The sequence below is a fragment of the Gekko japonicus genome, unplaced genomic scaffold (genome assembly GCF_001447785.1).
Source record: "Gekko japonicus isolate JY-2015 unplaced genomic scaffold, Gekko_japonicus_V1.1 scaffold1176, whole genome shotgun sequence".
Taxonomy (NCBI): Eukaryota; Metazoa; Chordata; class Lepidosauria; order Squamata; family Gekkonidae; genus Gekko; species Gekko japonicus.
In genome coordinates this window covers 478,489-506,060 of record NW_015174877.1, presented here as the reverse complement: position 1 = coordinate 506,060, position 27,572 = coordinate 478,489, and the positions used below count along the sequence as shown (strand labels likewise).

Below are 27,572 nucleotides of genomic sequence, written 5' to 3'. Positions count from 1 at the left end.
CGTGGAAACCACAGAAGCAGCCCCCCCCCCCACTATGGCCAAGAAATTAAGAAGCATCACACAGTCCCCCAGAAGATGACATTTGCCCGGTGTAGAGTGACAGAGCAACTGCAGTTCCTTTGGTTGCTCCAGCAGCCGCAACTCTTGCCGAAAAGAGCAACCTGGCTTCAAACAGAGGCTCTACTAGGCGGAAGGCTTATTAAAAGAAAACTGACAAAAATTGCTCTCCGATGGTGCCCTGCCAAGCCCTTTGCCCGGGGCCTCATAGATGCAGAGATGTCACTTGGCATCCTCTGTTTTGAAGTTTGCATGCTTGATCTTTGTCTTCAAACCCGTTTATTCATTCGTGGGTCCGGTGGTGAGAACACAAGCCTCCCATCAAAAGGATCATGAGTTTGCCTTTTTTCTCCGTCTCTGGAATGTCTCCAACATCATCTGGGAGGGACTGGCTCAAGAAAAAAAAACCCGACATATAAACACAAGAGCCCGGCTCATGAAAAGCATAAGAACTTTGACAGTTGCTCCCAAGTTTCCTTCTGATCTAGCATTGTAGATACAGGCTGTTATGGGGCAGCTCAGATGGTGCAAAAACCCAGGCATCCTCAGGGGCTGGCAACAGTGTGCAGCGCATTCAGCATGTGGTAGGGTCCAAAGACTGGTAATGAGCTCCTCCCCAACCTGAGCAATGTGGCCATTCTCACACAAGCCACCCTATCAATGGTCAAACATTTGCACATCTCTCTTTCAGCTTCAAAAGGCCCACTGGAGGTCACTTGCCCCAAGGCCCTTTCAGCTACCACTAACCCTTCCAACACTCTCCTGAGAATCAAGCTTGCTCCATGGTGGTATAGCCCTACTCTGAATTATTCTTGGTCACACCACAGTTTGTCATAATGTTAGGAACTTTATATAGAAACTAGCAAGCAGGAAAGATGGAATATGTATGAAAAGAGGGCTTGTATATTGCAAGGAAATTAGAGGGATGAGGGTCACAGAGACACGTTTTCAAGATCCCCTCCAGGAAGGGCTACATCATCCAACATCAGCAATAAACACCAATGGTATTCCCAAGTGTATTTGATTTATTACACCAAAGGAGAGAACAGCAACCATTCCCTTCTATGAGAAAAAGGAAAGGGAATGAAGCCTTTTCCTGATCTCTGGTGGCAACAGCCACCAAGCCAGCCCTTGCCTGCATAGCCGTACTCTGGGTTCCATCTTAGTCACGCTAAAGCATGGCAAAATAATTGCAACTGGCTTTCATACAGATAAACTGAAGGGGAAAAGCCAAGGGGAGGTATGAAGATAGATACGGCTTGCCCTTTGCCTGCTGTTAGTGGTTTGCAGAGTGGGAGAAAAAATAAGAGGGGGGATAGTGTTGATGGTGACATTCTAGGCATTTCCCCAATCTCTCTGGTAAATACCTGAGAGACTGGAAGGATTCCTAGAGAGCCAACTGGAAGCAATGTCACCAACCAGAAGCAAAGTCACATCCTCCAAACCACCTCAAAGTGACATTCTATGGCCCCAGTCACATGGGAGAATTTGCCCCGCGAACGGACGGGTTGAGGGCGGATTAAACCGGCGCGATCAGATGCCAACATCTGGCAAGTGTCGCGCCCCTGCCCCAAACCCGTCCCTTCCTGCCGAAGATGCGGATCTAAAACAGAGTAGTGAAAGGGCATTACCTACCAGATGACGCGCAGCAACGGCGGCCGTGGGCTCTCCGAAGCGCGGTTATCCCATTATATGCGTGGTAATGACGAACTGCGCATGCACACAACTGCTGTGGCTGGCCCTCCTCGCCCTTCTTAGAGTTGCATTCCCTGCAGCATGTGATCGCGGCTGCCAGCAGAAGCGCAGAGCCTTGGGGGACCTGCCTGATCCCGCTGCCGCGCTTCTGTTTGTTCTGGCTCTAAAAAGCCGCACTTCTGCCACGGCTTTTCCCGCTCATGTGACCGGGGCCTATGATGATCTAGGAATTTCCTCACTCTCTGTGGTGTTTACCACAGACACTAGGACAGTGATGGCGAACCTTTTAGAGACCGAGTGCCCAAACTGCGACCCAAAACCCACTTATTTATCGCAAAGTGCCAACACAGCAATTTAACTTTAGAAAAAACAACTCATATATTAACTTAAGATGATCCAAACAAAGTAAGGAAAGCAATCCCAAATGCTTTCATTTACTTAAAATTATTTGGCAGAGAATTTGACACTTTAATGATGGTCTGGGCCTGGCTGAGGCAATGGCACATGTGCCCGCAGAGAGGGCTCTGAGTGCCAACTCTGGCCCCCGTGCCATAGGTTCGCCACCACTGGACTAGGAGATTTCATTGAATATCACAGAGGAAGTGATTTTACATCCCCTGAAACTCCACCCTTGGGTGCTCTACCCCAATAAAAGATTTTTCAAATAACAGGCATTTAAATTTCCATGGAAAGAATGAGATCTTAGGTTTTCTAGTAGCAGCTATGGTTAATCATATGGTAAATCATATGTGGATGTGACTCCAGTCCAAATTCTCCCCATCTCATCTGTCCTGTTGGGCTCACAAAAGATTTCCTCTTGCTCAGGTTTTGTCAATACCACTGTTACTCTTCTGTTCAAGTGATACGGGGAGGTGGGTAAATGGGAAGTGGGATATGGGGAGGTCCTTGAAGAGGTGGCATATAAACATTTTAAATAAACACTAAATCACTGCCTTGGTAACGAAAGGGGGACCCTTTTGTTACCAGGGCTGTGATTTAAATGTTTATTTGCCACCTCTTCATGGACCTGCTTAGGGCAGCTCAAAAAAAAAGAAAGAAAAAAGACAAACTCAAACCATTAAAAACCTAGCCAGTAAAAATCCAGATTGTGTGCATATGTGAAGGGTGGCTTAAGGAAGATTTCCCCCACTTTCCAATAATTTTGTTTGTTTCTTTGTTTACAATTTCCATTATTTATTTTCATACAGACTAACACATATCATGTCATAATATATGATCATTTTCATGACAGCAAAAACAAAGTAGAGCAGTAGTAATAATTACATTCAGCTTATGTTTGGGAAGTAAACAGTTCATAGATACTAAAATACAAGGAGACAGCTGGGCTGGGCTAGAGGAGTGTAGAAGTTTCTGTTTGTTATCCAGAAATCATAGATTCTTCCTTTCAATTGTCTAAAGCCCCATCTGAAAATATGGCAGCCCCACCTAGCAAGGAAGGCTGGATATGGCCCTGGTATCAGGTCTTGGTTTCTGGTCTTCTAGTGCAGCAGATAAGCTTTGAAAGGGTGCCCAATAAGATACTCATCTAATTGGTAAAAGGAACTACCACAAAGACACCCGGAAAGCCACATGCACCTCAAGAAATATTAGCGGGGGGGGGACTAACCAAATATGACAAACTTATTTGAAGCAGGTAGGCAGACCATGCTGAAATGGACAATTATGTGGCAAAACTGTACACACCCAGTTTACCTGCAATGACTGGATCTTCAAAAGAAAGTATCATTAGATCATGTTGTGTGTGCCTTCCAGGGCCTTGAAAACAAGAGAAGTAGTATGAGGAACTTGCTTGTGTATCACCAGTCAACTATCTAGTGTAGGATACCTGAACGGCCCTCTGCTTCCATACTGAAATCACTAGCCAAGGCCCTAGTCCAATGTCCACCTCTCTCAAAGGCTTAGCTGTAGCAGAGCCTTTTCAGTGGCTGCCCCCAGTTATAGAATTTCTGGTACAGAGAGCTTTTGCAGGGGGGGAGAAGCAAAGCTAACATTAGGCTTTTAAAGTTATTTAACTAAAAGAGCTTTTAGCTATTTTTAGCTATTTTATCTGCCTTTCTCCCAAGATGACTGGGATCCAAAGCAGGTAAAAGAAGTACAAACCACCTAGAAAACAATTGATAAGCAGCAATATAATTAAAATATAAAATGATAATGCCAATTTAACAAAGCACTGTCGAACCAAATCCCAAACAGCCCATAATCCATTAAATCTCAGTTCGGTGTAGTGGTTAAGAGCGGTGGACTATAATCTGGAGAACCAGGTTTGATTCCCCACTCCTCCACATGAAGTCAGCTGGGTGACCATGGGTCAATCACAGTTCTCTCAGAGGTCTCTTAGCCCCACCTACCTCAAAGGGTGTTTGCTGTGGGGGGAGGAAGGGAACGTGAATTTCTCTGAGGATGTGACCAATTAGACCTGCCATAGGTATGAATGCCGGGCGGATCTGGGAAGTGCCCCGCAGCTGTCGGCAACCCGTTCTGCTCTGCTGCAGAAATGGAGTTAAAAGACACCGGGGAAAATCCGGTAGAAAACTGGTTCTGACAGGTCACGGACAGACTTTCCCTTGTCTGATCGCTCCAGCGCGCTCTCATGGCATTAGGATGATCTGATCAGGCCATCCTGCCTCTGTTCCCCTGTTCCCCCCCCCCCTTCTCAGTATGCGCATCATCACAAACTCCATAAGGAGCCCTCAGTTCAGAGATGCAACTCATCGATTCCTCGTTTAAGCACATCGGAAACAAACCGCAACCCCCCCCCCGACTCACCTGCGGTTGCATCTGATCACGCAGTGGCGGGCTGTGCCCGCAGCTTCCAAGGACTGTGCGATCATGCAACTGCGGGTCAAATTCCTCCAGAGGAAATAGCCTCGCTTTCCTCCCATTGCGTGTGACTGCAACCTGAGATTCTAAACGAAGGGTGGGGTATCAATCTAACTCTTCTTCATTCAACCCCAAAGGTAAAGGTAAAGGTTCCCTTGCTCGAAAGCCAGTCGAATCCGACTCTAGGGTTGCGGTGCTCATCTCCGTTTCAAAGCCGAAGAGCCAGCGCTGTCCAAAGACGTTTCCGTGGTCATGTGGCCGGCATGTCTAAACACCAAGGCGCACGGAACGCTGTTACCTTCCCACCGAAGTGGTACCTATTTATCTACTTGCAATTTCTTGCTTTCGAACTGCTAGGTTGGCAGGAGCTGGAACTAGAGATGGGCGCTCACTCCATCATGCGGCACCCGGGTCTCGAACTGCTGAACTACCGACCTTCCACAGCCTGCAGTTCAGCATCTTAACCACTTGAGCCACCGCAGCTCAACCCCAAAGGTCCTCCTAAAAAGCTCAGCCTGGGAGCCCTTGTGAAATTCCATCAGGGTTCCATCCTCAGTTCTTCTAGAATGCCAGTGTCAGAGTGACACCCCCCCCCAAAAAAAAAAGTCTGTGACCAGGCCACAGTGGATTGCACCCTTGTGGGGAAGGTGGGAACACCAAAGAAGGCTGCTTTGCCAAGCCAAGTTACTCCAGGGGCTCTCATTGTTATTAGTTTGATTATTTACACCTCTTCTGCCCAATAGGGACCCAAAAGTGGCTTACAGTATCATTCTCCTTGCCTCCATTTCTCCGCACAACCACCACCTTGTGAGGTAGGTTAGGCTGAAAGCAACTGGCCCAAAGTCACGCAATGAGCTTCTGTGGCAAATCAGGGATTCAAACCTGGTTCTCCCAGATCAGCACACTAACCAAGACACCATGCTGGCTCTTTACTTCTACTCTGCATAGGGTTATTTTTAATGAATGTATTTTTAGTATGTTATGAGCTACCTTGAGAGGTTCTTAGGACTTAAGTAACAGCAAATTGTTAAGACTGATTCAATTACTACATTTAAACACACACACCCTTGGGGCACGCTTCCTGTCCTCAACTCCCACAAGGCATAAAGCAGGAAAATACTGACACCTAGAGGATAAAGGTACAAACAGCAGCCAGATGAAGAGCCTCACCAATTCTGTGGTTCAAACACAGCCTGGACTTCCAGCTGCAAATCCTTGCCTCTATTTTGAGTAGGAAAAATTTTGAATTCCATCCGTCTCCTCTCAAGCATGGTGGTGACCTTACAGCATCTTCTTCTTTGAAGTGGGGCTACTGGCTGTGTAGAGTTCTCTCCCATGCTGTAAGGTCACTTCCATGCTTGAGAGGAGATGGATGGAGCATAAAGGCAGGGTTTCAGTTAATTACTCTCAGCATTCCACAATTAGCTTCAGCTGAGAGGGAAGTGTTGTGTTGCGTTTGAGTATTTTATCTGTTCTTTGTTTATGTGTATTTGCTTGTTTGTTGTTTGTCCATTGTTCGTTTATCGGTTATGTGATTGGGATTTTGTGTTGGCTCTTAGGGAGCTTGGCGTTTGGCATTTGCTGCTTGCCGGTTAAAGGCAGCATTTAGTTTTTAATTCTCTGTGTTTTTCTTAGAGCTCTGTGTGTTTTGGTTTGTTTTATTAGAGTGGGAGTTGATTTGGGTTATTTCAAGAACTCTTAATCTTCCACTGGTACTTACTGTTATTAGCATTTTAGTTTAGCCTTGTCTTAGTCAAATATTTTTAATATTTAAAGTAATGAACTCTAGTTAAGCTCCGCACTTGGTCCTTATAAGGACTATTAGTCAGTGTTTGTTACTGCACTATTATTTCTTTTTGTGCTTGTTTACTTAATTCATTTTAATTTATTTTGTTTTTTTTACTAAAACGTTTTTGTCAAGTGTGGTTTTTGTTCTGATTCCATGAGCGAAGACTACATTGTTCCCTCTCTTGGTGGATGTGGCATCCACTTATTTGGGAGGACTGGTTTTCCCTTTAAATGTGCTCTTTGCTTTATTTAACTGGGAAGATTTGGCTGCCACCAGGAATTTAAGGATTTCCAAACCTTCTTTCTGTTCCTCTTTCTGGTAAAGTAACCCAGGGTCTAGGCTTTTCAGAGATCTATGTGGTCCTGAGGAAGGACTGAATTCATTTCTGGGATAACTTAAACAAAAGATGATTTATTGGACTAAGAACAAAATATGAGGCCGGTTATTCTGTAACTGTTTAGGATAAAGGGACTTGTAAATATGTTCAATTTTTTTCCTTTACTTTTGTCTGTCTGACACTCAGTTCCAACATTAATAGGATTTACTCTTTCCTTTAGAGTCAGCCACTCAGGCTAAGGACATATATACTCCCGTCTTTGAGATCTCACACAGAACTATAATAACCCTCACTGACTGAACACCAACTGAACAATTCCAACTGACTTTCATAACTAACTTTTCATAACAGACTGACACAGACACACACAGATTCCTTTCAGAAACTCTCCCCACACTGTCATCCACCAATTACAGCACATTTGTCTCTCTCAATCACTCTAGTCTTCTTATCACCCACACTTCAACCAAACATTTAAAGGCACACACACTCTCATAATTGGAGCCACCTGCATTTCCGAACTTGCTTTGCTTCAAGCCAAACTATGAGTAAAAAAAGACGATACCCATTTGGTGACCAAGAAGATCTTTCTCTGAAGCAAAGCAAACAGAGTAAATTAGATGACTTCTTTGATGCTTTCCCAAAATCTAATAATTTGATGTTTTGGAGCATGAAGAAAATAGCCTTAATTCACCTTTGGATTTAAGTCATACTACTTTGCCTAATGCTGACAGTACTCATGATACTAATGCTAAATTGGGTTCTTGCTCCTCAGATTTACTCCAGATTTTAGCCTGACAGACCCTTCTGATTGTTGACACTCTGCAGAAGGTTTTCAGCAGTTTGGATTCTATTACAAAGAATTGCAGTTTCTGCACCTGTAATACCAAGTGTGCTAAATCTGAGATAAATACAAATACAAATAAAATCTGTTCATCTGAGGAGGAGCCCCTCCAATAATAGGGATTATCTGAGTGATGGCCTAGATTCTGTTAAATATGACCCTTTTAATGTATTCCTTGAAATCTCTCCATATAAAGGGAAAATCCTTCTTTGGTCTTCTAAGTGGCAGGTCAAGCGCCTCTTACAATTGGGGGTACCGGCCGTCAAGATTGATGTAAAGAAGATCAGAAGGGTTTCTACGACGTTTTATACTCAAAAGGTTGACATTCTTTTCAAGGTCTGCTCCGTGTTCTCTGCTGAACAAGAGAGATTACTTGGGAAACTTTAATATTACTGTTAAATGACATTTTATTACCTCTGAGGTAAAACCACTTCTTCTAAAGAACACCAGAAAGTTTGCGTGTAAGCAAATGCCTTCTCAACCTAGACCTGTGAAACATGACTCTACTGAAAAGCTCTATCTACCTCACGCTCCTTTGAGTGTGGAACCGAATTGTGACATTCCCCCTATGCATAGATTTAATGGCACCATCACCCCACAAGAAGTGCGAAGACCCTCCAGTACTAACGTGCTTTAACAATCTGAGCAACTCAGCTGAAATTCGTGACTGTATTGATTCCGACCTTTTACATTCTTTTAGTAGATTACCATCTTTGGACCAATTATGTATGTTAACCAGATTTGAAGTACCGTATTCTAACCTGAGAAATATTGTTTGTGGGAAAGCTAATATTGAATCATCAGTTACTTCGTTTTCTCCTCTGCCATTGGCTCCTAGTAACCCTCCCTTGATTAATATCATAAATATATCTGAAAATCTGGACACGATTACTCCCCTGGATTCTGAAGATATACCAACTACCACGCCAAGGATTCCATTAGAACTGAACATTAGTTGATAACAAGCCTAAAAATGGTACACAAGTTTCATCCCACAATTAAGGATATATCTGCTCATCACTCTTCAATCTCCAATTTTGACATATTTATTTCCTTCACTATGTTTCCCCCTGGAATTAAACCCAAACAAATGGTAACCATATAAACTAAGCTTGTTATTTCTGTTTGGTCTTTGAATCTGTTAAACATCTTCATTATGCTGTATGTTAATTTAGTGCTCCCCCTCTACCTATGTGTATGGACTGGTAATTTCCATTTCATTGTATCTGAAAAAGTGTGTGTGCACGTGAAAGCATAACACTTTGTTGGTCATAAAGGTACCACTGGACTCATTTTTTTTTCTGCTGCTTCAGACCAATGTGGCTACCCTATCTGAATCTATACACATGAATCAATTCAGGCTAATAAAGAATATCATTAAGGGCAAAAACAAAAACACTGTGCAGCAGCAAACATTTGTAGCTGTCAAACGCAGGTCTCATTTGCCACGGAGTTCTTAATTTTCTTTGGTTCTGTATGCCTATTGTCCTGTGTTATTCTGGTTGGGAGGAGGGAGTCTGTGAGCATGTGAATGTGTGGGTGTGGAAACTGCTTTGCTATGAGTCATGCTAGCTTGTAACTGCATTCAGTGGGGCCTCCCTTCTTTGGGAAGAATGCATGCTTGACCTTGGACACCAGACACTGCTAGATAGTAAGGTTGCAGGTACTGGGGAGGGCTAATGGTGCACAGTAGATTTTGGTGGGCTGGATGTGTTGATGTGATTGGACTGGACGCATGGGGGGGGGGTGTTGTTTGAACTATGTATAATACCAGAACTGGTGCTAAGAGGGCCAGTTCTGACACAGATCATCTTAGTTTGAAACATCTTTATCTCTCAATAAACAAATCATTGCCAAGAGAGTGTTGTTGGGAGTAAGTTTGTTCAAGAGTCTGACATAGTGTCAGAACTCCATTCTCCTTGCCCCGCCACACCGCAACAGCGATGAGCGAAGGAAGCTATGAAAGGGGTACTATATCTCCTCCAAAATAATCCAACAAAAGGCATCCCTGACAAACATGTAGAGGGGCCAAAGCTGAAGGATGAAAAAGGGGCAAAGCACAGCCCCCCCAGATTCAGGCTGGACTGATGGGATGCCATGGGTGTCTGGCAATGGCGATCGGAGGGGGACTGCTGTCGGGCCTCCGGGATCTTCTGTGACAACCCCAAACGCTTGCTGGTGGCAAGAGCAAAAGTGGAGGGCCGCCTTCTGGAGGAGATGGAGATTGAGGAGGTTTGGCAGGAGCTGTGGATGGAGATCGCAGAGCTGCATCAGGACACCCAAGAGGCCCTGAGGGGCTGGCGGATGCCATCCGGGAGGTGCTGCAGCAGGAGCTTTGAGGCTTGGGGCTACAAGCAGGGAGTGGAGGCACAGAGGGGGTCCCCCTCCAGGAGGTGAGGCCCCTCCAGAACCACCGCTGGCACGACCCAGCCCTGCAGTCCCTAGAAATGCACTCGAAGCCCCAGGGAAGCTGGCGTTCTTTCTGCTCCAGGTCCAGAAGCTCCTGAGAGAGTGGGACCACATGTTTGCTTTGGATGAACATCGGGTGGATTATCTGGGGTCAAGACTACAAGACAGGGTAGCTGACTGGTTCATGGGACCGTACAATGTGGGGGGCCCAGAACTCAGAGATGTGGATGCTTTCTTGCGGGCCCTCCACAAACAATATGAGGACTCACTGGAGCTGGAACAGGCCAGAACCTGCCTCCGGGGCCAATCTGTCTGGGAGTTCTCAGACGAATTTGAGACGTATGCAGCCAAGCTGCAGGGGTGGCTGGAGGAGGTGCTCATTGAGTTCTACAGAATGGGCCTGAACCATTTCATCTTGGACAAAGCTCTGGCCCAAGACAAACCCCTAACCCTGAATGGCTGGATTCAGGTGGCCTGTGAGACAGAGAACCACTGCAAACTGTTGAAGATGTACCACCCAAAACTGGCGGCCAAGGTACCAAAAGGAGAGGCAAAGGCGAAATGAGGCCAGCCCAGGGGTTCGGGAGCAACGAAGAGCAAAGAATGCTGTAAGGCTTGTGCCTGAAGTGTGGAGCCCCTGGACATTTTGCCGCCAACTGCCCTCAGGAGAGGAGCCCCGGTGGAGTCAAGAGAGAAGAATGCAAGGGACCGGAGAAGAGGATCAAGCCACTCAGGAGTCATCCCAACCCACCCAATGCCCTCCAGTTGGGAGGGATAGAGGAGTTGGAAAGCATCTCGTCGAATGAGGATTTTCAACAGCCGGCGGAAAAAGGCTGGGGCCTGCTGTAAAGGGTGCTAAACGGCAGGTCCGAAACTCTCCTGTGCCAGAATTGGTGAAATCCCCTCCCTTCACACCCACATTCAAGTGTGGGCTCTCATTGACTCAGGGTGTACTCAAGACTTAATCAGCCCGACCCTGGTGCTGGGGTTGTGGGCCAAGCTACAAGAGGTGGAGGAACCCCTAGTTTTCTCCCAGATGGACGGGAATGCCTATGAAAGGGGAAGCATGCATGCATTGTACCGCTCCCCTACCAGTGGGAGTGGGCTCTCATTGGGAGTTAAGATCATTCATTGTGAACCCGACAAAGTTCCTGATGGAATTGGGGAGCCCCTGGCTCAGGATGCATAACCCCTTTATCCAGTGGAGTTTAGGGACCCTGTGATTCTTGGACCCCCACTGCAAAGACCATAGATGGAACCCAGAGTGGGGGGGAGCTGCAGCCGGTGCCGGAGTGGGTGTGCCTGGCCAAGGAGGAGCTGAATCAGATCCCCCCTGAATATAGAGGCTTGGCCAAGGTCTTTGAGGAGGGGGAGGCAGATGAACTACCCCCTCACTGGAACACTGACTGTGCTATCGAAATCTTGCCTGGTCATAAAATGTCCAAGGGGAAACTGTATTGCATGAGTCCTACCACGAAAGAGGAACTACGGAAGTTGATTGATAAGAATTTGGCTTGGGGGTTCATTCGGCCAGCGGCTTCACCTTTTGCCACTCCAGTGCTCTTTCGCAAGAAGAATGATTGAGGGTTAAGATTGTGCACAGATTATCGGAGTTTGAATGCCATGTCAATGTCCAACGGATATCCCCTCCCCTTAGTAAAAGACTTGCTGGCAATGGCTGCTCAGGGGTGCATTTTCACTAAGTTTGACTTGAGAGATGCTTACTTTTGGGTTTGCATCCAAGAGGGAGATGAACATAAGACTGCTTTCAATACCCCCCTCGGTCAATTCGAGTATTTGGTTATGCCATTTGGAATGTCAGGGGCCCCTGGAGTGTTCATGAACTTGATCAATGAGGTGTTACACAAGCATTTATTCAAAGAGGTGTCAGGAACTTTAGGCAGGTAATCCACAAACCCAGGCTTCTTCAGAAGATAAGTGTTTATTATGGTCACGCAGAACTAAAGTACACGTAAACTGTGTTAAGAATGCCCTATAATAAGATGGCTACTTATAGCATATTCAAACTCCCCCCCCCCCACCTGCAAAGCCAATGAAGTTTTCTCGCGCGCGCAGGCCCTGCCAGCAAGCAAGCATTTCTGTGCCCAAAGCAGTTACAGTTCCCAGGCCTGGGGAATTACAGCAAAGCAAAGCATCTTCAAGGCCAATGTGCAGATAGTGGGAGCGTTAGGCAGAGAAGCGCTGAGAACAGGAGGGAGATGAAATCCCCCCTCACATTCCAACACCATGACAGGGCTACCTGACAGGGGGTTCTGGTTTATCTAGATATCTTGATTTATACTCCTGATAAGAACTCGCATATGAAGCTGGTTAGAGATGTACTGAAAACCCTCTATAAAAACCAGTTGTTTGTGAAGCTGTCTAAATGCAAGTTCCATAAGGAAGAATTGGACTTCCTGGGGTACCAGATTTCTGGGAAAGGACTGGGCATGGACCCCCATAAAATCAAGGAAGTATTGGGATGGGACCCGCCTCAGACGAGCAGACAACTACAAGCTTTCTTAGGGTTTGCCAATTTCTACCGTCCCTTCATCCCAAATTTCACCCAGGTTGCCCTACCTCTCACTGACTTGTTGGAAACGAAAGGGAAGGGGCCTCAATGCCAAACAGTTGCAATGGGCGGACTTCTTTTCTAAGTTTCAATTCACACTCAAGCACCTTCCGGGGAAGTCTAATTTCCTTGCTGACAGCCTCCCACACCTCCCCCAACATGCCAGTCAGAGGGAAGAAATCATTGACTCTATGTTCACACTCACTCAGCGGGGGGGGGGCAGTGCTCACGTGCAGTCGGGCAAAGGAGGGGAGGCCTGAGTCCCGGCCTGTGGGTGGAAAGATTCAAGGTGGCTTTTACTGGGACCGACAAGGAGGAAGTAGAAAAGGAGGGCACACTTGTGCAAGGGGAGAAAGGGTGCTGGTATCACCAAAACAGGCTGTTTGTGCCACGCTCCCTGCGGGGGGAAATTTTGAAAATGGGACATGACAATAAACTAGCTGGACATTATGGACATTTAAAGACTTTACACCTCTTAGAGAGGCAATTTTCGTGGCCACATATGCTGGCTGACATATCTCAGTACGTGGCCTCTTGCTAAGTGTGTTTAATGGGGAAATGCCAGGTTGGAACCTCCCCTGGATTGTTGCAGCCTCTTGAAACCCCCGAGAGGCCATGGTAGGTCATTTCCATGGACTTTATAATAGATCTGCTACCCATTAGGGGAAGGACAGTTATTTGGGTGGTGGTTGATCTCTTTTCAAAGCAAGACCATTTCATCCCCTGTAAGCAATTACCCTTCGCCATAAAATTGGCGCAGTTGTTTATGCATTACATTGTGAGACTGCCCAGGAAAATAATCTCCGACCAGGGGTCCCAGTTTACTGCTGCGTTTTGTAGGGAATTGTTAAAAATTCTGGGGGTTGAGTAATGATTCAGTAATGCTTACCACTCAGAGACAGATGGTCAAACTGAGTGGACCAATCAAGTGTTGAAGCAATTCTTGAGATGTTTCATTAACTATCAGCAGGACAACTGGCTGGCCTTGCTCCTCTATGTGGAGTATAGCTACAACAACTCAGTTCATAACTCCATGGGGGCCACCCCTGTGCATGGGTATGAGGGGGGCCTCCTTCCTACAATTGTAAAAGAGCCCACTCGGCCTAAGGATTTACAAGATTGGTGGTCGGAGTTGGCCCAACAATGGACTCTCATCCAGCAGACTCTGGCCAAGGCAAGAGAGGACTATAAAGCCTAGGTGGATAAAGACTGGGCACCTGAGTGGGATATTAACCCTGGAGACTTGGTGTACCTTTCCACCAAAAATTTGAGGGGGTACAACCAGGGAAAAAGTTGGTGTGGAAATATGTTGGACCTTTCAAGGTGGTGAGAATGATTAACGAAGTGACTGTAGATTTGCCAAAGAACTTACAACACATCCACCCTGTTTTCCATTTCAGTCTGCTGAAGAAGGATCCTGGACGCTCGAAGTGGAGACCTTGACCTCCTGGTCCTCCTCCTCTGATGGTGAATAGGAAGCCCCACCAGGAGGTGAAAGAAATTTTAGACTCGGACCTTTACTATCTCATCAAGTGGCAAGACTTTGACCCTGGTCATAATGAATGGGTCCGAAGGGACCACATCAAAGCCCCCAAATTAGTCAAAGCTTTCCACAAAAACCACCCTGACAAACCTGGGGGGTGAGGGACTTTGGGGGGGGGGAGAATGTCAAACTCGGTTCTTGTTTGCCATGGGGTTCTTAATTTTCTTTGGTTCTGTATGCCTATTGTCGTGTCATTCTGGTTGGGAGGGGGGAGTCTGTGTGGGTGTGGAGACTGCTTTGCTAAGAGTCGTGCTAGCTTGTAACTGTGTTAAGCAGAGCCTTCCTTCTCTGGGGAGGACACTGTTAGATGGTAAGGTTGCAGGTGCTGGGGAGGGCTAACGGTGCACAGTAGATTTTGGCGGGCTGGATGTATTGGTATGATTGGACTGGATGCAAAGGGGGGAGCTATTTGAACTATGTATAATACCAGAACTGGCGCCAAGAGGGTCAAGTTCTGACACAGATTATCTTAGCTTGAAACATCTTTATCTCTCAATAAATAAGTCACTGTGAAGAGAGTGTTGTTGGGAGTAAGTTTGTTTAAGAGTCTGACAGTAGCAAAAGGAAAACAAACGAGACTGTGTTGAAAGTCAACCCAGCGGTCCGAAAGCAACTAGTTGCAAGTAGGTAAATGGGTACCCACCCTTAGTAGGGTGGGGGGCACCCTGCCTAACGTGGCTAACGTGGTGGTCGACGGCGGAGATGGCAGCGGAAATGGTGGAGATGGCGAGACATTGGCCCTGGAGATCGGAGGTGGCGTGGCGCGGTGGGCGGCGGCGGTGGCGGCAGCAAGCTACTGCGACCAATGGAGCGATCCCTGCTGGCCAGAAAGGAGGAGACATCCAGGCAGCCGCTGTCGAGACGGGCGCATGATGACGTCGGATGCTGGTGTAAAGCAGAAGCCGGAAGGACGTTGCTGGAACCAGAGGAAGGCGGGAACCATGCGCCCGAAGGAAGAACTGCCGCCAGATCGAAAGGGAGCCCGCCGGGGATGAGCGAAGTGCCGAGCCGAGAACGAGCATGCCAATCCACCACCACAGGGGTGCCGGTAGGAAACCCCACCCCTACAAATTCTGTGGCCCTAGTTAGGATAAAATTGTGTGACTAGCACCACATGTAAGCCGCTCAGAGACCCCCTGAGAAGGGGGTTCAAGCGGGATATAAAGCCTAAAGTTAAAATAAAAAAAAAAATGGGATTATAAAACGGAGCTGTTGTTCCATAAATGGTTGTGGATAGTTTTTTGATAGCCAAATCCATTGGCTGGGTGCTGTTTTACCTGTTGCTCTCATATACCATCAAGCCCTTTCTGTGTAGATTCACCTTTCCCATTTCCCTGCTGTGCTGCTGCTGGCAATTATGCCACCGTTTGAACAGAGCTGAAATAAGCAGGTTGCTTACCAGTAACTGGTGATCTTCGTGTGGTCATCTGTGCATTCACACCAATGGGATTCAGTGCGTACGTGCTGGATCGATTGGTGCTGTAGCAAGCTCTTATAACGGATTTTCGCGCCCAGTCCCCTAGGCACACACAGTAACCCCACCGTACATGCCCAGGGGGTCGGGCGCGGACATCCCACCAGTTCCTACCAACCGTCACAAATCAACCCCTATTCAAAAATCTAGAAGCTGACAGCAGCGGGGAAGGAGGGCGGGTGGTGTGAATGCAGATGACCACTTGAAGATCACTAGTTACGGGTAAGCAACCTGCTTATCTTCGTCGTGGTCTCTGTGCTTCACACCAATGGGAGATTAGCGAGCAGTAGCCTACCTGGAGGAGGGTGCTGGTAGGACTATTACTGTGTAGCCGAAGACAGAACGTGATGTCCCATGTTGGTATTAGAGTTCTTTCGGACGTCTAGGGCATAGTGCCTGATGAAGGTGTTAGGCGTGGCCCACGTAGCAGCTTTGCAAATGTCCGTCCCTGGAGGAAGGCAGTGGAAGTCCCTGGAGGAAGGCAGTGGAAGTCGCGACAACCCTGGTAGAATGAGCCCTGATAGGGCCAGGCAATGGCTGTTTGGCAATCTGGTAACACAGACGGATGAGACCAACAATCCACTTTGACAGGCGCTGGGCCATGATGCGAGTGCCCAGTCGTGCTGACGCATAAGAGACGAACAGTTGTGAGAGGGCTCCGAACCAGGGGGTGCGTTAGGGGGAAGCCTCTTGCCGATCTGATGGTCGGGAATTGAGGCTCTCCCATTTACCCCAAACGGCCCCGGCTGTGACTTGACCCCTGAAGGGGTTTAGCAACGCCACCGGTGGAGCGGAGTGGTGATGCGACAAAGCTCTTTTTAGAACGAAGACAAGCGAAATCGTAAATGGACGTCTGAGAACTAAAACGGCAAGCTTACCCCCCCATTAGAGAAGCGGCTGGAGGAGAAGGGGGAGGGGAGGGCTCTACCCCCCCCACCCCCGTTCACTCACAAAAGACTCTTTTAAAACGAAAAAAACGGGGGGGAAAGCATAAAACGGACAAGCGCTTACCTTCTGGGTGGGAGATAAAAATAGAGAAAGGGACTTGTCCCGAAGAGAAGCGAAAAAAAAAAACTTTCCAAGTATAAACAATCTTGCAAAATGGCGGGGACTAGAAAAGCAATAGAAAAGCCTTTGAAAAAGGCAGGCGGGACTTCCTGTCCTAGCCCCTCCACTGCTGGAACTGCTGTCAATCAAACAGACAGTGAACTTGCTCGCCATCTGCTGGCAGAATTGCAAAAAATAAATCTTAAACTTGACTCCATGGAAAATGCTTATGGATTACAGCAGAAAAAGATGACAGAAACAGCTGAAAAGGTAGATGATATTGCTAAGAAATGCCTGGTATCAGCAGAAGAGGTGCAGATTGTCAAGAAAAAGGTCTTTAAAATTGAAAAGCATCAAGAAAAGCAAGAAAACAAACTGTTATTGTTACAAATGGAAAAATCAAACCATACTCTCCGGTTCCAGGGTTGGAAGGAAGAAATTGGAGAGGACCTGAGAAGCATCTTGGCTGAAGCCTTAGCACCACTGCTTGGCAACGAAGCGGAAAAAATAAAGGAAGAGATGGATTTGGCCTATCGGGCCTATACCAACTTTACGAGAAAAAATAAGTTGCCAGCTGAAGTGGTCGTGAAATTCACTAAACAACGTCTCAGGGACCAAATTTTAAGGACTACATCTGCGTCACCCCTGAAAATCGGAGATCAATTAATCAGAATTTTGAAAGATGTTCCATTTGAAATTAGAATGAAAAGAAAGGAATACAAGGGATTGACCACTTTCTTGCAAAACCATCAAACAGGATATAAATGGCTGATACCCGAAGGGCTGACGTTCAAGTTCAAAGACAAAAGAGAAAAAATTGACTCTATCTTTAAGGCCCAAGAATTCTTGAAAAGGCATGTCAGTAAAGAAGAGGGAGCAGAGCTAGCCAAGTGGATGTCAACATTAAGCGTGGACGACAGCAGCTCAGAGGGAGAGGTGAAAGACGATGAAGATGAAGGAGCGATTGGACCAAAATATAATTTGAGAGATAAAAAAGGAAAGGACCCCAAAGTTTAAAAAACTTTGATTTTATTTTTTGGATTATACTTGGAAAAAATCCACACCAGAAGGACACTACTAACAAATTAAACATTTTGTTTAACATTGATTAACAGAATGACGACCGAAGATGGACTTTATGGACTTAGAGCTTTGAGTACTAACAGATTAACTTACTAATATGAATAACACCACTCATTCTATTCTTTACCCCGCTATATACCCACCCTATTTCTTGAACTTAAAAGAAATATCTCTCCTTTTTAGGAGAGGGAATGCCCAGTCGTGCTGACGTGTAAGAGACGATCAATTGTGAATCTTGTCTAGTCGGGCGTGTTCAATTGAGGTAGAACAGGAGAGCCCGCTTCACCTCCAAGGTGTGGAGTAGTTTGTCTTCCGCTGATGTTGGATTTGGGAAGAAATCAGGGAGGAAGACCTCCGCCTGCAGGTGGAACTCTGACACCACCTTCGGCAGGAAGGAGATGTCTGGGACAAGGTGGACTCCGTCTGGCAAAAACGACAGGTAAGGTGTATCGTGCCAGAAAGCCAATATTTCTCCCACTCGTCTAGCCGAGGTGACAGCAATTAAAAAGGCCGTTTTCCACGCTAGAAGTTTGAGGTTGCATGTTGCAAGCGGCTCAAAGGGCTTTCTCATGAGCTGGCGGAGAACTAGAGGAAGGGCCCAGGGAGCGACTGGAGTCTTGACAGGAGGATAGAGATGCAATAAAACGTTTAAAAAACGTTTTGAAATTGGATGTGAAAACAAAGTGCATCCGTCAACTGGAACATGGTAGGCCGAAAGAGCGGCCAAATAAACTCTTAACAAAGAATGGGAAAGTCCTGAGTCAGCTAGAGAGAGGAGGAATTGGAAGACTCGTTCGAGCCCCGCTGAGGCGGCTCGAGGGGCGTCATCATCTAGGGAAGAACAGAACCTTTGCCATTTAGAATTGTACGACCTCCGCGTAGTAGGTTTCCTGGAATTCAACAGGACATTCGTTACGCGGGTGGAGAAGCCGGTGATGTTATTCTCCATGCCGCCAGTTTCAATTGTGGTATGTCGTGATGTAAGAGAGGGGAGTCGGAGAGGAGGAGGAGATCCTGAGCCGGAGGGAATAGATGGTATATCCCTTCTGATAACTCGAGGACTGTTGAAAACCAAGGTTGTCTCAGCCACCATGGGGTTAGTAAGATGCAGTCCACGCTGTCTCTGAGTATTTTGTGGACCACTCTCAGAAGCAGAGGTAAGGGGGGGAACAGGTAAAGAAGTCCCGTGGACCAAGGGTAAAGGAGACCGTCTCCCAGAGATTGTGGGTCCCTGCCTCCTCGATTGCAGAACAGAGGACACTTTTTGTTGTTTCTGGTGGCAAAGACATCAACTTGGGAAGCTCCCCACATGTGGAAGAGTGGGAGGAGGTATGTTGGGTTCATTCCACACTCATGAAGGCTGAGTCCTGCTCGACTTAGGTGGTCTGCCTGCACGTTCATGTGTCCGGGAATGTGAGTGACCACGAGGAAAATATTGTTGGTGATGCAAAGCTCCCATAATTGGATGGCAAGGTTGCAGAGGCGTAGGGAAACAGTGCCTCCCTGTCTGTTGACATAAGAGAGTGCCGTGGTGTTGTCCGTGAGGACCGTGACACATTTTCCCTTGATTAAAGGTAGGAAGCTGGTGACTGCGTGTTGTATAGCCAGGAGCTCTAGGAAGTTTATGTGTCGCTTCCTCATCTGCGCGTCCCATTTGTCTCCAACAGAGAGTCCCATGGAGTGTGCATCCCATCCTGTCAGGGAAGCATCCGTCATTATGGTGACTTCGGGTTGGGAGATTTATGGTCAGGAGAGGTATGAGCCTCAGATGTTTCTGTATCCGAGTCTTCCTCCATGGAGTCAGAGGAGTCCTCGTGTAGTATTTGGACCAAAGTATCCTCTTGACAGGCTATGGGTTTTGTTGGAATGACAGGGTTTGGAGTGACCTGAGGATTGGGAGGATGACTTGGTTCCATACCATGGTGGGAAGGATCGTCTGCAGGAGGACAAGACAGAGATGCTGAAGGTCTGGACTTGTGGGGCGACCTCGATCTGTGAACAGAGTGGGACGAATAGCGATCCCAATCAGAATAGCCCGCCGGAGTCAACCACGGCATGGATGGTGGATACGCCCCGTTCCGGTACCTCAACTGTCGTGCACACTGAATCCCATGGGTGTGAAGCACAGAGACCATGTTGAAGATCTGCTAGCATTAGAGAATGAAGATCATAAACCAAAGGCCTTTTTTGAAAAGTCCTCCTGGTAATTAAATGTTCCTCCGGTCTTCCTCCTCACTACCCCACATTCATTCCAGGGCTCTGTGCAGATATGCTTTTAGATGTATTTATGCAGCCCTGGCTTTTTAAAATTCAGCACTAGCTAAAACACGACACAGTTGGTGGGTCCAAGTTAAGGAACGGCAGAAATAAGAAGGCTGAGTCCTGCCGCACCATTCAAGGTAGGCGCTTATCTATGAATCCAGAGGGAAAGCCTTATTTGTCTACTGTAGCAAATAAAACAGAACTCCAGTGGTATCTTAAAGACTAACAACATTGGCTCTAGCATGTGCTTTTGTGACACAGAGCTCACTTCTTCGGATGCTTATTAGGAATCATTTATAAATCAATCAAAGGAGGAGACAGGAGAAAGAATGAACTGGGAGTTGAGAGGCTTGGTGTTTTGTCATAAATCTTTCTGGTGTGATTCCCAGTATAAGGGACTGGAATAGATTTTGTTGTTACTCATAATGTATGAGAGGTCTGAGGTTCCAGCCATGACCTAAATAGCCCAGGCTAGCCCAATCTCATCAGATCTTGGAAACTAAGCAGGATTGGCCCTGGCTAGTATTTAGATAGGTGACCTCCAAGGAATACCATGGGTGTGATGCAGAGGCACGCAATGGCAAACCGCCTCTGAAATGTCTTTTGCCTTAAAAACAAGTCTAGCTTGCCACCTGGTGGTGCATAATGCTAAAAGAGCTAGAACTTCCAGCCGCCATACAATGAACTAAAGAAGCAAAGCCAAGATTTGCATAGATGGGTTATTTAATGAAGAAGTGAGATTTACTGTAGCAGCTCCCTCTATGATGCAATTTCTTCTTTAAGAAAGCCTCCCCCCATCACAAAGAAACATCAGGAAGAGTAGAATATGTGGTTTTACATCTGCATTCCCAGCTTCAGTCCCAAACATCTCCTGGCAAGAACAGGCCTGGGGTGGAGGGTAGGGAGAGAACTCTCCTCACACTGCTGCTAGCCAGGGTAAGACAGTGCTGGGCTTTGTGAAAATTGCTTGTTTCTCTATAAAGCTCTCTATGTTTAGGAAGTGCAGGAACAATTCTGGTTTAGACAGGCCCTGAGGGCCAATGCGGTGTAACAGCTGAGCAACAAAATATATAATTCCCCTATCACCATGATTTCACCAAGTGACTTCAGGCATGCAGCACATTCTTAGCCCCACATATGCAACACAGCAACAATACAGACTCCACCTTACAGTGTTGTTGTAATAGTTACTGAAATGTTGTGAAGTGCTTTCCAGTGTTCCAGTGAGTTGTTTCCCCCTTGCAACTGTGTGTGTTGAGATTGTTGGCTTTGTTCACAAAGGCAGAATATCCGTATAAATATTTTAGAGATGGTGAAACAGCTACTTAAAAAACAACAGCACCAAGTCTCCAAGAACAGTTATGAAAAAGCCACCTTCCCTGGGGCTTTCAATTCAGTCTCATCATGCCCTCTAGTGACTATCAGCTGCTGCTGCAGCAAGATGAATTTGCTGAAAGTCTGTCCAATATCCAGGGATGTTGACACAATTCCAAGCTCCTGATGCCAAAAAGGAGACGTACTCCAAGCTTAAACTCCCCAACACCATCACAAAAAGCTTGCAAAGACTGCAACTGAAATCAGTCAATCCAATTCATAACCAGTGCAGCAGAGCAAAAGACCTTTCCCAAGCTCAAAAATCTGAGTAAGAACATTTTCTGGAAACATGGAAAAATCATTGAGTGCTGGCCTTAAACAGCTGTAAGGATTTGAAATGTAGGATAATAAGTTTATACAGCAATTTTACTGGCTGTGTGGATGCCACAAGATCGTTCAATAACAGACTGGAGCACTGAATATAGACAAAACCCCATAACATCGTCTAGCAGGGCAGATTAAAAACTTTCTCTGAATATTGAGTTAAAGAAGGCCTGAAAATAAAATTAGTAAAGGTAAAGGTTTCCCTTGCTTGAAAGCCAGTCGAATCCGACTCTAGGGATGCGGTACTCATCTCCGTTTCAAAGCCGAAGAGCCAGCGCTGTCCGAAGACGTTTCCGTGGTCATGTGGCCGGCATGACTAAACACCAAGGCGCACAGAACGCTGTTACCTTCCCACCGAAGTGGTACCTATTTACCTACTTGCAATTTCTTGCTTTCAAACTGCTAGGTTGGCAGGAGCTGGAACTAGAGATGGGAGCTCACTCCATCATGTGGCACCCAGGTCTCAAACTGCTGAACTACTGACCTTCCACAGCCTGCAGTTCAGCGTCTTAACCACTTGAGCCACCACAGTGCCGAAAATAAAATTACTAGATATCTAAAGTAGTTGTATTCTTTGGGGGGGAAAATCCTAGTGTTCAGGTGGACTCTGAATGGTGAAGACATTTAACAAGTGAACAGCCGAGAGGCAGTTCAGTTGGGGCTCTTTTGGGTGTCCCTTTAAACCAGAGTGCCCAAGAGCTTGCCAAGGAGCCGGTCCTGCGGGGAGAAATCTCTCCGCAGGTATGGCTGGGGCTCAGCAGGGCAACCCAGTTTAAACTGGGCTGCCCATCAGAGCCCACCCAGGAGCTGATCGTGTGTGGAGAACTCTCACTGTAGGTTCTGCTGGGCAGCCCAGTTTAGATCAGACTGCCCAACAGAGCCCACCCAGGAGCTGATTCTGTGGGAATTCTACCCACAGGCCGGCCTGGGGCTCTGCTGGGCAGCCCAGTTTTGCCAGTAATTCCTGAATGTATCTTGGGGGGGTTTTCGTGGATTTTCCCCCGGTTCTCCTGAAAAATCCCAGATACATTTGGGAAGCCAAAATGTACCTCAAAAATACTGATAAGGTGATTTTTGGATATATTTTCGGTTCGGGTAGACCCGAATTTTTAGCTTCCAATTTATGGCAACCCTATGAATTAATGACCTCCAAAACACCCTATTGTGCCAGTAGGCACCATGGCACCAATCAAGCATTTTTAGGAAGTGGGCAGGGCCAGGTGGGGCATTTCTCTAGCAGGGCTTCTGATTGACAAAATAGTGGTGGGAACTATGTTCCAGCTCCTGTTCAAGTTTTTTTAATTAAAAGTTGTCCCAATTATTCTCTATGAATTGTGTCAGATTGTTTCAGTTGATGAAAATATTTATTTATTTATTTCTTACTTCGATTTGATATACCGCCCTAACCCCCGTGGGGGTCTCTGGGCGGTTTACATGTGGGGTGCTAGTCACATTGAACCCTAACTAAGGCCACATTGATTCTATGGGTGGGGCTGCCTACCAGCACCCAGGTGGAAGCTGATGTCTCTTTTGGCTCGGCTGTTCTTTTTTCGGCTCCATTCCCGGCAGCTAGATGTTCTTTTCCTGGCGCTTAGGCAGTCAGGCGGTCTGATACACAGGTGACGTCCTCCTCCGGTCCGGCTGCGTCCTTCAGGCTCCGCCGCGCGCCTTGGATTTACCATTGTCTTTTATTCTTCTTTAGAAAATTATTAAACATTCCTCATTGTGTAGCTGCCATAGCTCTGAGGCAAGGGCTTGATTACAAGCATTTAAGTTTTCATTAAGCTATACTTGACCAGTAAGGGCTATCAGGCACTCTTGAAAATGGACCCTTATAGGTCAATACAGTTTAAGACTCCTGAGTGGCAAGGCAGAACACCTGCACTCTGCATGGCTACCTGCTTTTCCTTTATGACTTTCAGACACAGGGCCGATTGCAAAGGGTCCTGTTCCTCTAACAGTGGAGCCTTCCTCCAGCAGAAGAATGCTCCACAAGAGAAAGAAACCTCCATTAGCAAAACAGAACCTTTGGCTACAGCCCATGGGTCCTACTGTCTTGCTTCCACTTGTGACATGCTGTTCTCCACTAAGGAGGAGGTCCATTACTGTAAGGTGCTAGCAGGTGCCTCCGTTCATGCAAGAGCTCTTTCTTTCAGTGAACCAGAAGAACTTAACAACAGGAGAAGGTACTTTGCAGTGGAGTTCTGCCTCTGCAAGAGCTGAGGAAGTAACGTATGAAATCTAAACCAAACTCTCATCTTCTATAGAAGGACTGGAATAACACAAATTTCTGCAAGCCGAGCAGGCTGCTTATTGAAGATTAAGGGGAAAGCAGATAACTACTGTTATCAATAAATCACTGACATCCATTAAATTTAGAAATTTATTTTGTTTAATCCACAAGCTTTATAATAGCTTTAAGTTTTCTTAAAAAACAAAAACAAAAAACCCCAGTGAGAACATGACAATATCCAAAGTTCAGGTCCTTCTGACTTTGAGAGACCACAGCTCTGAAAGTTGCACACTATTTTGAAGGATCACAACAAGACAAGGAGAGGAGGAAAGAAAACTATGATTGGGGCAACAACATTTCACAGAACGAAACTGTATGCAAAACTTTGCTGAGACTGCTGATCGTGGGAACTGCCTTTAAGAAGGGGTGGTGGTGGGGGAGAAGTTAGGTACAAATGAAATTCCAGTGTTCTAAATAAACCTGTTGCACTACCGTGAACACGCTGTGTTCAGGCTTAAGTAGGTGCCATCTCCAAATTCTAACCTTGGTCTTCAAGCAGAGACAATGCAGGCAACCACAGAAAAACCTGGGGATTCACAAGTGTTCTTGCTAGGGTTTTTTTTTTTAAATGCATAAATAGTGGCTTGCCTCTGTATACAAGACCAAAATTGACTTGTGTCGGGAAGTCAAATTGCAAATGCTTAGGACATTTCCAGGGTGGCAAACCAAGAAATTGAGAGGTCTGTCTCGGGGAGGAGGGAGAAACACTGCATTAAAAAATTATAGTGAAACAGATGTCAGCTGTCAAAGATGTCACTAGTACACTGTGAATGCTTTTCTGTAATGAAGATCCATGCCCTTTTTCTTTTAAACATGGTCAACCTAAGCAATTGTTACAATCAATGTTAAAGTCTAAAGCTCAAACACATTTTAGCAATTTTGAAATTGAAGTCTCAGTACAAACCAAATAAAATGTACATTAGATCAAACTCCTGCTTCAGCCTAAGAGGGCGGAGATGTCTGCGCCTTCCTCATTGACCTCAGTGCTTTCTCACGCAGATGTTTTTCCAAATCATCGAGGTTATCGTCTGGTTCACTCTCAGTCTCCTGAAGACAACAGAAAGCCAGCAATTACTTCCATCATCACAGAATGTGAACCTGAGAGTCATGCGTCAGCGTTTGCCTAATACAAACAGCAAAACTAGAGTTGAGACAAACAGCACCTAGCCAGGAATTCTAGCTGGAAAAATAAGCACTCAGAGGCAATGCTCCCTCTAAGCTGTGGGGTCTTGTGAGCAAAAATTCTACTTTGTGAGCTGGCATTTAAGTTGTGAGCAGACGATTTGGCTACTGCATAAATTAAGTTTGCTCTGGAGCCATCCTTCCTGAGCTAAGACAAAAATGTGTGAGCCGGAGACTAAAAAACTGTGAGCTAGCTCACACTAACTCAGCTTAGAGGGAACACTGCTCAGAGGGAGCTTGGTATCTAGTGTGGTGTAATAATTAAGAGTGTCAGGCTAGGATTTGGGAGACCCAGGTTCAAATCCTCGACTCTGCCATGGAAGCCTGCTTGCCTGTATGACCTTGGGCCAGTCACACACATCCTAACCGAGCTCACAATGTTTGTGGATAAAATGGAGGAGACATCACATAACCTACAGATGTTCAGAGTTCAAAGCCATCAGCATATTCAAACAAAGGTGCTCCTAAACTCTATGGGAACACTGCAAGCTTCATGTCTGATACTACAACAGCTCTTGTATTCTGATGTTTTCCATCTTAATAGCTTGTCACATCAATAACCCCACCTGTCTCCCAATCCCTCACCTTTTTGGGCTCTGTAATTTTCTCTTGGTCTTCTGGCGCTGATGTGGGAAACACAGCCATTGCAGCAGCTGCTGCTGCAGCTTTCTCCTTCTTATGCTTTTTGTGTTTCTTGTGCTTTTTATCTTTTTTATGCTTCTTATCCTTCTTTTTCTTCTTCTTCTTGCCACTGCCTTCCTGATCAGAGTTCTGCAAAGTCAAGCAGCTCATTTAACTCTTGGTTCATGCACAATATTGAACAACAGCAAGCCAAGTGAATATCCCCAAGTCAAAAAAACAAACAGGTTCCATCCTGCTATTATTCCAATAGGCAGAACAGACCTCTCCTTTAGAAGAAGGTTCTGCACTTAGCCAAGCTGAGTGGTAAGACACAACCCATTCCCCATAATGCCCATTAGACAAATTGGTCCTTCCCCTGCCAGACCTCTCCCAAGAAGTAAAATGCAAGGTGCTCACATTTGAAATGAAGGCTGGCTCACTTTAAAACAGGGAGCCAGTTATAATAAAGTAGCTGTCAGCTTTGCATGGGAGATGGCTGACTGCCAACTTAGCTCAAGCGGACACATTGTTAGTCAGTGTTTGTGTGTTTTTGATTTGACACAATTGAGAAGTACCTGCACCTGCATTAGAAGATACGCACCCTGACAGGCGATGGACTTGGTGTAGGACTCTTAGCCTTCTTTGCAGGGGCTGGAGGAGACCAGTGAGCAGAAGGTGACCTAGACTGAGCAGGAGATGGAGGGGCTTGAAGTTTCTTGGGGGGTGGCTCAGGTGATCCTGACACAGACCTGGATGAAGATTCCCTTCTTGCAGAATGCGGACTCGGCGTGGAAGGCCTTAGAAAGACAGTGGGACATTTTGTGAAAATGTAGCCAGCTTAGCAGAAGTCACAGCCTCTGAACAAGAATTAACAGGCTATAATACTCCATGTGGTTTACTGATCCTGTGTATAAAAGGCTGATGTAAGATCATAAATGCTTTTTGCCCTTACATAAAGAAGCAACGCCACTGACATGCAACTCTAAGCTGCTTACTCTGCATTCCTCTATCCCACCCCTCCCCACCCAAGTTGAAAACTGCCCACCAAGAAACCCTCTATTCCACCTCAGAATTGTGCAAAATTAAGTGTACAAATATATAGCTTTGTCTTCCAAATTTTTATCCCTCCCTTCCTCCAAAGGGCAGAAGGGAAGGGGGATTATGTTTGCTCACCCCTCCTTTTATTCTCACAAACATGTGACATGAGTTAAGCTAAAAGAAATGAAATGGCCTCTCCAGGGAAAGCTTTGTGGCTGAGGGAGGATTCCAAACCAGACCTCCACATTCATGGTCACGACATTCTGGCCACCACACCAGCTTAGAACATGCTGTGTGTGCAGGCTCTGTTCTTGAAGTCTTATGCTGAAATCAAAGCCTCAAATCTAGTTCTCTTTCTATTCTCCCCACACCACCATGCCATCTGGACTGCCCATTGCAAATCAAAACTAATTATATTAGAACTGTTTTGGTGCAGCTGCTTTAGATGCTTCCAGTATGCTTGCAGGGGCCTCAAATACGAAACATAGGGAAATGGTTTGCATGATGCCTGTCCCAAGGAGAATTTTTAAGTTAGAAAGTAATATACATACCCAGAAAAATTTGTTAGCAATAAGCTTGGCACTATCATTCTAGGCTGCTCAGGGCATATTTTATGCTGCTGTTATATCCTGGCTTGTTTTAACAGTGCTGGCTTTTGTTTCTATTAATCCCTGTGTTGTTAATGGTTTTTTATTAATTAGTCATAAGCCTCTTTGAGCAGGTGTCTACAGAGGCAGCACATAAAATTTTTAAATAGACACATAAAATATGACATGAAACCTCATCA

General features: G+C 46.1%; 1 protein-coding gene across 5 annotated transcripts in view; it reads right to left on the bottom strand.

Annotated features, from left to right (window-relative positions):
• Positions 1 to 24,105: 24,105 nt before the first annotated feature.
• The window catches only part of SRRM1 (serine/arginine repetitive matrix 1), a 35,664-nt gene continuing 32,197 nt past the window's right edge, over positions 24,106 to 27,572 (bottom strand). For all 5 annotated transcript variants that reach the window (XM_015424856.1, XM_015424857.1, XM_015424860.1 and 2 more), the window contains 3 exons: positions 26,349 to 26,544; positions 25,712 to 25,897; positions 24,106 to 24,991 (listed from right to left, as the gene is read on the bottom strand). In XM_015424856.1, the coding sequence (XP_015280342.1) occupies positions 24,887 to 24,991; positions 25,712 to 25,897; positions 26,349 to 26,544 (487 nt within the window). In that variant the 3' untranslated portion in view covers positions 24,106 to 24,886. The remainder of the gene's footprint in view (positions 24,992 to 25,711; positions 25,898 to 26,348; positions 26,545 to 27,572) is intronic.